The sequence below is a fragment of the Dendrobates tinctorius genome, unplaced genomic scaffold (genome assembly GCF_039654945.1).
Source record: "Dendrobates tinctorius isolate UK_male_01 unplaced genomic scaffold, ASM3965494v1 ptg000143l, whole genome shotgun sequence".
Taxonomy (NCBI): domain Eukaryota; kingdom Metazoa; phylum Chordata; class Amphibia; order Anura; family Dendrobatidae; genus Dendrobates; species Dendrobates tinctorius.
Window position 1 is genome coordinate 1,201,897 of NW_027361810.1, and position 13,764 is coordinate 1,215,660.

The window sequence follows — 13,764 nt, forward strand, 5'->3', positions numbered from 1 at the left end:
ATGTACAAGAATATAACTACTATAATACTGCCCCTATGTACAAGAATATAACTACTATAATACTGCCCTCTATGTTCAAGAATATAACTACTATAATACTGCCCTCTATGTTCAAGAATATAACTACTATAATACTGCCCTCTATGTTCAAGAATATAACTACTATAATACTGTCCCCTATGTACAAGAATATAACTACTATAATACTGCCCCTATGTACAAGAATATAACTACTATAATACTGCCCCCTATGTACAAGAATATAACTACTATAATACTGCCCCTATGTACAAGAATATAACTACTATAATACTGCCCCCTATGTACAAGAATATAACTACTATAATACTGCCCCCTATGTACAAGAATATAACTACTATAATACTGCCCCTATGTACAAGAATATAACTACTATAATACTGCCCCTATGTACAAGAATATAACTACTATAATGCTGCCCCTATGTACAAGAATATAACTACTATAATACTGCCCCTATGTACAAGAATATAACTACTATAATACTGCCCTTTATGTTCAAGAATATAACTACTATAATACTGCCCCTATGTACAAGAATATAACTACTATAATACTGCCCTTTATGTTCAAGAATATAACTACTATAATACTGCCCTTTATGTTCAAGAATATAACTACTATAATACTGCCCCTATGTTCAAGAATATAACTACTATAATACTGCCTCTATGTACAAGAATATAACTACTATAATACTGTCCCTATGTACAAGAATATAACTACTATAATACTGCTCCCTATGTACAAGAATATAACTACTATAATACTGCTCCTATGTACAGGAATATAACTATTATAATACTGCCCCTATGTACAAGAATATAACTACTATAATACTGCCTCTATGTACAAGAATATAACTACTATAATACTGCTCCCTATGTACAAGAATATAACTACTATAATACTGCTCCTATGTACAGGAATATAACTACTATAATACTGCCCCTATGTACAAGAATATAACTACTATAATACTGCCTCTATGTACAAGAATATAACTACTATAATACTGCCCCTATGTACAAGAATATAACTACTATAATACTGCCCCCTATGTACAAGAATATAACTACTATAATACTGCCCATGATACTGTCATGAGTAAGACTGCTTAGTGCAGTCGAAACCCGTCGACTGGGTCATGTCGACCGACATGGAGTTTACTGCAAGGAGTAGCCGGCAAAGATTGACAATTCTAGATGTGCTGCTCTGACTGAACGCTATCAGAAATTCACAGGGCACCGCAACAAAGTATTAGTGTAGGGGCGTGCAGATTTATGCAACCACATTATTTTACTACTTTATTTTTTTTTTTTTTTTGGTATGATTGTTTTACATAATAGAAAACAGGACTTTTAGCAGGGGTGTGTAGACTTTTGTATGTACACTATATTGCTGGTAACCTTGTGGCATTTCCACATAGAGAGGAGTCTTGTATCTGTCAGTAACGTTTCACATCTGCAGTCTATTGTTTGTGAATTCTGGAGAGTTTGACATTTTACATTTTCTCTTCTGGCAGTTTTTAAGGATAATTGACTTTTATTCTCAGATTTTATTATTCTATTTTCTTTTTTACGGTAAAGTGAAAGGTTCGTGGTCCTGTTGGTCGTCTTGGACACAGTGTTCGGCTACATGTGGAGGTGGACATTACCAGCGCACACGCACCTGCACCAACCCTGTCCCCTCCAACGGTGGTGACATCTGCATCGGCCTGCACACGGAGGAGGCGCTCTGTAACACTTACCCCTGTGAAGGTATGGAGGCGTCACACCAGATCATTTCTCTGTAACGGTGACATAAACACACACTGGGTGCGTGAGATCTAGGGGGCTCTCACAACTTGTATGGAGCGTGGACAGGGAAGTCAGGAGGGGACAAGTATCTGAAGAACAAAGTGGTCTGGACAAGGGTCAGAGGGTTCTGTAGGGGGACCGGGGACTCTGGGGGTCTGCGGGAGGTGTACACTGTTTTCTGTAGCAGATCACGAGGGTCTGAGTGGTCAGCGAGATCTGGGGAAGTCAGATGGGTCTGGAGGGGACGAGGTCAGCGAGATCTGGATCTAGAAGGACCTGGGAGGTCAGAAAGGTTTAGACAAGAACAGAGGGATCTCGGGAACGTCTGAGGGCCATGGAGGAGAACAAAAGGATTTTAGAGTATCAGAGGGGTCTGAAAGGAGGAATACAGAGGGATCTAGAGGATGATTAAAGGGTCTGCAGTGTCAGGAGGATGAACGATGGGATTGAGGGAGTCAGATTGGTCTGGAGGGTGGTGGTCTGTAGGAGTGGTAGATGCCATTTTACCGCAGGTCTCGGGATCACGCTGACATCTGCCAGCATGATCCCACAGTGCTGAGACTGACAGTAGCGTTACCTTGGGTGACAGTCACAGCTGCAGGGTCACGCAGACATCGGACAGCATGATCCCGCAGTGCTCTGACTGGGGGGTCTGACCGGCAGCTGCTGTCATCACACGCACTAAGCAGTGTGTGCAATGACGGGGGAAATTAAAGCCCACAGCATACATTGCGGGCTACAACAAAATGGCTTCTATCTCCTCACACAGCTGTGACCTGGACAGCCCAGGGGTGCGTGCCCAGGTCACAGGTGAGAGGCGGGAGGAGCGGCCTCAATGCAAGAGATGCGGTCGGTGTCCGACCGTCGGCTCTTACGCCCATGGCTACCGTAAGTGAAGTGTGCCAGGGTCGTGCCCAGACACATTCCGTGTCTTTTTGTCTCTCTCACCCCGGTCTGTGGCCTTTCCCCCACTCCCAACCTTGGAACACACGGATAGTTAAAGGGAGAGATTATAGGGGAAGCGAGGGTGAGCCAACATTGAGCGGGGGCGCCACAGTGCATACAAGCTACGGTGCCAACCTCCGCAGCAAGGTCGGGACAATTGTTACGCCCTCCGCTAATCCCAGGAGTGAACGGTTTACCTTACTGCTCAGTAGATCTCTTTTGTTGGCAGTGATCTGCCTGTTGGTCATATGGTTTATAGGAGATGAATTTTACCAAAATACTTTTGGACGGAGGTCCTCTCTCTGAGTTTTGTCTCTTAGTGCTTTTGACATAACCCCACCCTCTACTATCTTCACCCTCCCTCCTCTTGTTCCCCTATTAGTTGTCCCCCTTTTTACACTGTATCTGGGTATATACAGACATCCTGGTGGATTTTGTTCTGTGGGAATGAGCAGACACTGTTTCTGGCTTTCCCAAAAATGTATTGGTACCTCCTTATATAGATGGGGAACAACAGGGTGACTCTAGGGCTAGCCGCCGTTGAGCGGGGGCGCCAATTTGCAGGTGCCAACTTCCGCAGTTCGGCTAGGTTCACATTGCATTAGAACAGTCTGTTCAGCGCATGCGTTAAATGGACTGTGCTAATGCTACTTATTTTTTTGATGGCGTTGTGATCACTCTGGCAGTGACGGACCCTCGAACGCTGCAGACCGGGTCACAGCATGACGGCACATCGCCAACGCATGCCGATTTTGACATGCGTTAGCGATGAGCCAGGTTATGGCAGTCTGTGGCAGCGGTAACAGATGCGTTACATTGCGGTAATGCCGTGGTGTAACACAATGCGTTAAGCGGACTGCCATAACGCTGTGTGAGCCGAGCCTTAGGTAGGGGTGCATCAGTTAAGGCCTGGCCCCTACTATACCATCAGAACCATTTTTCTGACCGGTGTGCGTAGCCGGGTTAGCCATATTCTTATAGCTTCGGTCGTTTGTTTGCTGTGTATTTTTAATGTAAAGGAACGAAAGGTAAGTTTTGAGGACTGGAGATACATTGGGTTAGAAGGTCTAAATTTGGACATAGCACTGACGGTGACATACTCGCCTCTCCTCTCCAGACCTCTCCTTCAGGAGACCACCCCATGTATATTTGAGACTGTCTGTTCTCTGGGTCTTCTCTTCCAATCAGTCATTGTTTGTGAGAGGTTAGCGCATACAGTGGTACCTGAAAGTTTGTGAACCCTGGAGAATTTTCCAAATTTCTGCGTAAATTTTACCCTATAAGCACATCAGATTTCCATACAAGTCCTAAAAGTAGATAAAGAACTAAATCAAACGAGTCAAAAATATTAGACTGTCATTTTTTAAAGGGGAAAAATGATCACCGGTTTTTAGTGACAATTAGATGTGAGCTCTCAGCATCTGGTGTGACGCCTTGTGCAGCGATCATTGCATCTAAATATCTCCGGCACTGATCTGTCCTGCACATCGCATGAAGGATTTTAGACTCTTCCTCCTTAGGCGAAAACTCACCAACATTAAAGAGAATCTGTTTTCTATCAGCTTCTCTCTTTTTCATGTTCTTACACAACATTTTTTTTTTAGTATAAAGTTCAGGACTGTGACTCGGCCATTCCAAAACTTTACCTTTATTCTTCTTTAACAATTCTGCTGTAAAACAGCTTTGTGTGTTTGAGTTTTTGGCTTCAGTTCTTGGACAGATATCCTGAGATTTTATCAACAGTTTCTGAAGGACAAAGAAAAAAAATTCATTGTTCCATCAATGATAGAAAGGCGATCTGGTCCAGATACATAGAATCCTAGAATGTTAGTGTTGCAAGGGATCTCCGGGTCATCGTGTCCAACCCCCTGCTCATTGCTGGAGTCACTGAACCATCTCAGATAGATGACTTCCATTGAAGGAGAACTCACCACCTCTCGTGGCAGCCTGTTCCACTCATTGATCATCCTCACTGTCAAAAAGTTTTTTCTAATATCTAATCTGTATCTTCTCCCATTCAGTTTCATCCCATTGCTTCTAGTCTTTCTTTGTGCAGATGAGAATAATGATAATCTCTCTACACTGTGACAGCCCTTCAGATATTTGTAGACAGCTATTAAGTCTCCTCTCAGTCTTCTTTTTTGTAGCTAAACATTCCCAAATCCTCTAACCCAGTGGTCCCCAACCTTTTTTGCACCAGGGACCGGTTTCAAGCAAGACCATTCTTCCATGGCCCAGCAGGGCGGGGATGGAGGTGTGTCAGGGGCGGGGCTTTGGTCATAAGGGGGCGGGGCTATGGACACGGTTGTAGTGTAGCAGTGCATACTTATAATTAAATAACATTTATAATGTGACTCAACTCACCATAGGTTTTGAATAAGTGCTCCATCACCCCCTTCTCCCCATCATTGCCTTCACCCCATCACTCCCTTCTCCCCATCATTGCCTTCACCCCATCACTCCCTTCTCCCCATCATTGCCTTGACCCCATCACTCCCTTCTCCCCATCATTGCCTTCACCCCATCACTCCCTTCTCCCCATCATTGCCTTCACCCCATCACTCCCTTCTCCCCATCATTGCCTTGACCCCATCACTCCCTTCTCCCCATCATTGCCTTGACCCCATCACTCCCTTCTCCCCATCATTGCCTTGACCCCATCACTCCCTTCTCCCCATCATTGCCTTCACCCCATCACTGCCATCTCTCCATCATTGCCTTCACCCCATCACTCCCTTCTCCCCATCATTGCCTTCACCCCATCACTCCCTTCTCCCCATCATTGCCTTCACCCCATCACTCCCTTCTCCCCATCATTGCCTTCACCCCATCACTGCCATCTCTCCATCATTGCCTTCACCCCATCACTCCCTTCTCCCCATCATTGCCTTCACCCCATCACTCCCTTCTCCCCATCATTGCCTTCACTCCATCACTCCCTTCTCCCCATCATTGCCTTCACCCCCTTCTCCCCATCATTGCCTTCACCCCATCACTCCCTTCTCCCCATCATTGCCTTCACCCCATCACTGCCATCTCTCCATCATTGCCTTCACCCCCTTCTCCCCATCATTGCCTTCACCCCATCACTCCCTTCTCCCCATCATTGCCTTCACCCCATCACTCCCCTCTCCCCATCATTGCCTTCACCCCATCACTCCCTTCTCCCCATCATTGCCTTCACCCCATCACTCCCCTCTCCCCATCATTGCCTTCACCCCATCACTGCCATCTCTCCATCATTGCCTTCACCCCATCACTCCCCTCTCCCCATCACTGCCGTCTCTCCATCACTCCCCTCATGGCCTTCTCCTCATGTCCCCATCTCCTCCAGGGCCAGGCTACACAAACACAGACCAACACACACATACATACACACACACACACACAGACAGACATACACAACACACACACACACATTATACATACACACAGACACCACCTCTCTCCTCTCACCTGCCCGCCGCCCACGCTACCTCGCTCTGACACAGCGGCCGCGCTCCTCTCTGTGTCAGTCAGAGACAGGAAGCGCGGGCGGCGGGCAGGAAGCTGGACGCAGTGGACGGGTCCTTGCAGCTCCGCTCGTGCTATTACCTCTTGCAGGCAGCGGAGCTGCTTGGATCGCTCCCTGGCCGCCGCTAGAACTGCTGCGCGCCGCCCCAGCCCCCGCTACGCCACTGACCGCCCCTGGCTCCCCTTGTGTCCGCGGACCGGCAAGGGCACTGCAGCGGCCCGGTGCTGGGCCGCGGACCGGCGGTTGGGGACCCCTGCTCTAACCGTTCCTCGTAGGACATACTTTGCAGTCTGCTCACCATCCTGGCCGCTCTTCTCTGAACGTGCTCCAGTTTATTAATGTCGTTTTTACAATGTGGTGCCCAGAACTGGACCCAGTATTCCAGATGAGGCCTGACGAAAGAGGAGTAGAGGGAGATAATGACTTCACGTGATCTAGACTCTATGCTTCTCTTAATACATCCTAGAACTGTTTGCCCTTTTTTTTTTTTTTTTTTGCTGCTTCACACTGGTGACTCATGCAGTCTGTGATCTATTAGTATACTCAAGTCTTTTTCACACTTGCTGTTGCCTAGTTCTAGTCCTCCCATTCTCTAGATGTAATTTTTGTTTTTCTAGCCCAGATGTAGAATCTTGCATTTCTCCCTGTTAAATACCATTCTATTAGTCGCTGCCCATTGTTCCAGCTTATCTACATCCTTCTGAATCCTTTTCTCTTGTCTTCTCTAAACTGGCTGCATCATTGGTCACATGTCCTCTTCATCCAGGAAGTGCACTGATGACTGTTACTTGTTGCAGTCATGCGACTGTTTCGCGTCCTTCCATGTGGCAGGCGCGTTATTTGTCACATGGTGTTCTTAATCCTGAACTTCCAATAAACATACTGTATTCTATTCACATCACCGCTGTCATGGTCACATGGCTGGCTCACTATCAGTCATGTGTGTGTATATATATATATGTAATAACGTGATTGACACTTTTGTGACTATTTATGCATCACATCATGATCGCATGCCATTTCCCTTTAACCCTTTAATTTCCAATGACGGACACAGTCCGTCATCAGACATTTCCCCTGCTTTGATGAGGGCTCCGGCGCTGAGCCCGCATCAAAGCCAGGACATGTCAGCTGTTATGAACAGCTGACATGTGCCCGCAATAGGCGCGAGCGGAATCGCCGTCCGCCTGCGCCTATTAACTAGTTAAATGCCGCTGTCAAAGCTGACAGCGGGCAATTAAATAGCATTTCCGGCCGCCGGGCCGGAAATGACGTCATCGCCGACCCCGTCATGTGATCGGGGGTCGGCGTCATGTTGCCTGGACAACCAGAGGTCTCTATGAGACCTCTATGGTTGTTCCAGCCATATGGCTTTCAGCGCCACCCGGTGGTCGGCGCTGAAAGCACAGCAGTAAATCGGCTACATATAGGCGATCTGCTCATCGCCCATATGTAGCAGAGCCGATCGGGTTGCGCAAGCTTCTAGCCTCCTATGGAGGCTATTGAAGCATGCCAAAAGTAAAAAAAAAAAAAAATGTTTACAAATAAAAAAAATTAAAAAAACCTAAAAGTTCAAATCACCCCCCATTCGCCCCAATCAAAATAAAACAGTAAAAAAAAAATCCCACATACACATATTAGGTATCGCCGCGTTCAGAATCGCCCGATCTATCAATAAAAGAAAGCATTAACCCGATCGCTAAACGGCGTAGCGAGAAAAAAATTCAAAACGCCAGAATTACGTTTTTTTGGTCACCAAGACATTGCATTAAAATGCAATAACGGGCGACCAAAATAAGGTATCTGCACAAACGTGGTAACATTAAAAACGTCAGCCCGGCACGGAAAAAATAAGCCCTCACCCGACCCCAGATCATGAAAAATGGAGACGCCACGGGTCTCGGAAAATTGCGCAATTTTTTTTTTTTTTTTTTTTTTTTTTTTTTAAGCAAACTTTGGAATTTTTTTCCACCACTTAGATAAAAGAGGACATAGACATGTTTGGTGTCTATGAACTCGTAATGACCTGGAGAATCATAATGGCAGGTCAGATTTAGCATCTAGTGAACCTAACAAAAAAGCCAAGCAAAAAACAAGTGTGGGATTGCACTTTTTTTGCAATTTCACCGCACTTTGAATTTTTTTCCCGTTTTCGAGTACACGATATGGTAAAACCAATGATGTCATTTAAAAGTACAACTCGTCCCGCAAAAAATAAGCCCTCACACGGCCATATAGACGGAAAAATAAAAAAGTTATGGCTCTGGAAAGAAGGGGAGGGAAAAATGAAAATGTAAAACCAAAAATACCCCTGGTCGTTAAGGGGTTAAATACTTAAGTAATGATCTTTGTGTTGTCCATTTTTCTACTTTTCGTATCCTTTGATAAGTGGGTCTGCCATCTGCAGATGGCATCTGGCATCACTTCCGCCCTCTAGGTAACGTTACACCTTTTTCCACATGTGTTACAATCTATCTCTGATTGGTCTATGCTACTTTAAGTTATGCTATCTACCACTACCCCTTGACGACGCTAGGTGCAAAATGCGCGTCAAGTGTGGTTCTCCCATTATCTGGTGAGTTCCCTCTGTGCCACTGAGCATTTGTACTTATTCCCATCCGTGGGAGCTACATCACCGAACCCTGCGACACCCTGTTAAACTGACTTTTGTCAGCTTATTACCTGTATTACTTTATGCTGAACTGGTATCCGTTGGTAATACTGGGGTTATGTTTGCTTTTATATTTGTATCTACTTTTTTCGGTATCTGCACACTGATCCCCACTATCCAACATATACCTTATATTATTATATGTATATTCCTGATGGTGGCCGATTCTAACGCATCAGGTATTCTAGAATATGTATGTAGTTTATGAAGATTGAAGAATAATGCAATGAATACACCGGATTTTCCAGGTAAAACTTGTTCAGTTAACGGGACGGAACTATGTGGCACTGCGGCCTGTCGCTGATTGGTCGCGGCCGGCCGGAATTTCCGTTACAGACAGAGAGAATTAGACGATTATATAGTAGATATGGTATTCATTGCTTGGTATTAAGTCTGTGTCTATATACTGCTATATACATATTGTTATCCTCACCAGCTTTGATTATCCTGTTTTAAACTTTTTAACTATATCTAATAAAACCTATTCTTCATTGCCTATACTATTGCCTTGCTCTTGTCATTTATAGGTTTTAGTCTACGTTTTTGTGCTAATTCGCATATTTACTTTGTGCCCTTGGTATTTATTTATAATTATTAACCATGCAGGGTGCCAAAACTTTTGCATCTTCCCATTTTCCCTTTTTGGGATAAAACTAGGAAGGAAAGAGCGCAATAGGGTCTTATCTGAGTGGAAGATAGAATAAATTCAAATGGAATCTACTCACCTTTCCCAGAACGAATAAAAGCATGTAAATCAATGTCAGCCTGCTGCACGCCCGAGGTTCACAACCGTGACCGCCAATATAACTCCTTTTGGATAAGCCTAAATATTTATCCAAAAGGAGTCATTTTCCCTTTTTTTTTATCATTTTTAAAACGCAAAACAAATGTGTCATCTGTGACTTTAGGCCTTTTAGATCATTTCATCTTCATCTTTCACTGTTCACAATAACAGTAATTTTGACCAGGGGTGCACAAACGTTCACATGTCACCGTATGTACGGTATTTATATATAACTATATATGTCGATACACGCATATATTTTTACGTGTGTGTGTGTGTATATATAATTTTTTTTTTATTTTTTTTTTTAAATTTTCTGCAATAAAAATTCTTGGATTTTATTATACTACCTGAAGTTTCCGCTTGCTGGACTATTCTGCCTTGATTTCTACATTGTTGGGCTTGTTCCCAGTCTTGGTCCGTGCAACACAGAGGAAACAGGTATTACCAGAGCTCGGAGGTTAGCTGGTCTATGTGTTGTTTTGCTATATATATATATATATATATATATATATATATATATATATATATATATATATATATATAGTGGCATGCAAAAGTTTAGGCACCCCTGGTCAAGATTACTGTTATTGTGAACATATTAATATACTCGCGCTTTGATTCAGTCAACAAAACATTACTGATAGTATTCACCCAAAAAAAAATAGTACCTGCTTTTTATTTTTGTTTGTTGACAGATGTTCAATAGTGGATGAAGAGAGACGTGGCTATTTAGCAAATGCCTGCAATAACCAAATGAATATTAAAAATGGTCTATCCCCCAAGTTTGACTCTAATACCATAAGGATACACTTCTAAATATAGGTTAAAAGTATCTATATGAAAACTCAAAATTTCCTTGATCTACGGTAGCAGTATTTTGGCACTGTTAAGCACTATTGTTTGTCTTGTGCTCGCTACTGAGCAATAAATCCTGAAGTTGTGTCCCAGCCGAAGATGAGCTTGCTGGGTGAAGTGTTGAAGTGAATAATAGCCGCAGAGGGAGAGCTGAGCGTCGGCAGGTTCTATAGTTAGGACCTGTGTGACGTGTTCAGATACCGTGACTGGCAATGTCACGTGGTCTTCACCCAGAGACTATGGTATGCAAAAGGAGCCAATTGTTCTTTTCCTACGCGTTTCAGAATCACTGCGGATTCCTTCATCAGTAGCGAGCACAAGTCAAACATTGAATCCAGTCATCTGTATAAGATAATGTATCGGACTCTGCCCGTTCATTTAACCCTAGCACTTGCAGCGCTTTTACATAGAGACGTTTATATTAATCTATAGCGCTACAATTTTGTATATCTAGAAATGCACCCTCATGGTATGAGAGTTGAATTTGTGAGTAAACTCACTTGAACTAATTGGGCACATGTCCGCTTAATAGTGCCAGAATACTCCTACCGCTTAGGAACTCCTGAGTTTGTATGCTTCTAGCACTGACAGCGCTTTTGTAAAAAGACGCTTTTTTTAATCCATAGCGCTAGTTTTATATGTTCAAGAATGTACCTTCACATTATGAGAATCTAATTTGGGAGAAAATTTGTTTGCAATAACTAGGCACGTGTCTGCTTAACAGTGCCCAAATACTTCTACCGTAGATCAAGGAAATTTTGAGTTTTCATATAGATACTTTTAACCTATATTTAAAAGTGTATCCTTATGGTTTAGAGTCAAACTTGGGGGATAGACCATTTTTAATATTCATTTGGTTATTGCAGGCATTTGCTAAGTAGCCACCTCTCTCTTCATCCACTATTGAACATCTTTCAACAAACAAAAATAAAAATCAGGTACTATTTTTTTGGGGTGAATACTATCAGTAATGTTTTGTTGACTGAATCAAAGCGCGAGTATATTTATTTATTTATATATTCACACATTTTTTAGGAATAATACCCCATTGTGGTAGGGGATTGTTGATACTCGCTGCTGATTCAGCACATATATATTTGCGCCGCAAAATTATATAATGCATATTATATAATTTATATAATTGTTATTGTGAACAGTTAAGCAAGTGGAAGATAAAATGATCTCTAAAAGGCCTAAAGTTAAAGATGACACATTTGTTTTGTATTTTAGGCTAAAATGTAATACACATTGTAATTTTTTCACATTTTAAAAATTACAAAAAGAAAAATGGTCTGATGCTAAAGTTTGGGCACCTTTGGAGATTTGTGTGCTTAGATAATAATGTTAATGGTACACCGTCCTTCACATCAAGCTGGAGGAGCCGTCTGTTAGACATATCTGCTGTCATTGTTACAGTAACTTTATCACTTACAAAATATCTTGTTAATGATGTTTGAGACGCTCTTTCCTCCTCCTTTGCCTGGCGGAAGTGTTAGTCTGTGTGCTATCCGGCTTTCATTCTTTTTGGTACAGATACGATATGGATAGACAGATATGGATAAATGGATAGATAGAGCAGATTTCTAATCTGCTTTTGCTATTGAAAACATTATCTATGAGCTCAAAAACCTTTGAGGTGATGCGGTTTTTTAAAAATCTGATCGGCTTTTGCAGCTGAAAAACGTATCCTCAAAAAACGCAGGAAAAACGCTGTGTGTGAATGTAGCCTTAGATCAGGAATAGAACAGCCATTTATAGGACATTTCATAACTTTCCCAAATTCCTATGGAAAAATATTCAGCACATTCTGCAGTCATAGAATCATAGAATCGTAGAGTTGGAAGGGACCTCCTGGGCCATCTGGTCCAACCCCCTGCTCAAAGCAGGATTCGCTAAATCATCCCAGTTAGATGTCTGTCCAGCCTCTGTTTGAAGACTTCCATTGAAGGAGAACTCACCACTTCTCGTGGCAGCTTGTTCCACTCATTGATCACTCTAACTGTCAAAAAGTTTTTTCTAATATCTAATCTGTGTCTCCTCCTATTCAGCTTCATCCCATTGCTTCTAGTCTTTCCTTGTGCAAATGAGAATAAAGTTGATCCTTCTACAATGTGACAGCCCTTTAGATATTTGTAGACAGCTATTAAGTCTCCTCTCAGTCTTCTCTTTTGCAAACTAAACATTCCCAAATCCTGCAACCTTTCCTCATAAGACAGGGTTTGCAGACCGGTCACCATTCTGGTCGCTCTTTTCTGAACTTGCTCCAGTTTGTTGATGTCTTTTTTAAAATGTGGTGCCCAAAATTGGACACAATATTCCAGATGAGGTCTGACCAAAGAGGAGTAGAGGGAAATAATTACTTCACGTGATCTAGACTGTATGCTTCTGTTAATACATCCTAGAATTGCATTTGCCTTTTTTGCTGCTGCATCACACTGTTGACTCATATTCAGTCTGTGATCTATTAGTATACCCAAGTCTTTTTCACATGTGCTGTCACTTAGCCCTATTCCTCCCATTCTATATATGCTTTTTTCATTTTTATTGCCCAGATGTAGTACTTTGCATTTCTCCCTGTTAAAAACCATTCTGTTAGTTGCTGCCCACTTCTCCAGTTTATTTAAATCTTTTTGAATCCTCTCTCTCTCTTCTCTAGTATTAGCTATCCCTCCTAGCTTTGTGTCATCAGCAAATTTAATCAGTTTACCCTCAATTCCTTCATCTAAATCGTTGATAAAGATGTTGAACAATACAGGGCCCAGGACAGAGCCCTGTGGTACCCCACTTGAGACATTCTTCCAACTGGATGTGCAGCCATTTACGACCACTCTTTGGGTCCGATCACTAAGCCAGTTATGAATCCACCTAACAGTTGCCTTGTCCATTCCATACTTAGTCATTTTTTCAATAAGGATTGTATGAGAGACTTTGTCAAATGCTTTGCTGAAGTCAAGATATACTATATCTACAGCATTTCCTTGATCCACCCAATCAGTAATACCATCATAGAAGGAAATTAAATTAGTCTGACATGACTTATTAGTTAGAAACCCATGCTGACTCTGTTTAATCACTTCATTCTTATCCAGGTATTGACATACATGTTGTTTAATAATTTGTTCAAAGATCTTTCCTGGTATAGAGTTCATCCATA

General features: G+C 42.6%; 1 protein-coding gene across 5 annotated transcripts in view; it reads left to right on the forward strand.

Moving 5' to 3' along the window:
• The window catches only part of SEMA5B (semaphorin 5B), a 241,460-nt gene that overhangs the window by 214,785 nt on the left and 12,911 nt on the right, over positions 1-13,764 (forward strand). For all 5 annotated transcript variants that reach the window (XM_073545278.1, XM_073545282.1, XM_073545279.1 and 2 more), the window contains one exon: positions 1,629-1,799. In XM_073545278.1, coding sequence (XP_073401379.1) covers positions 1,629-1,799 — 171 coding nt within the window. The remainder of the gene's footprint in view (positions 1-1,628; positions 1,800-13,764) is intronic.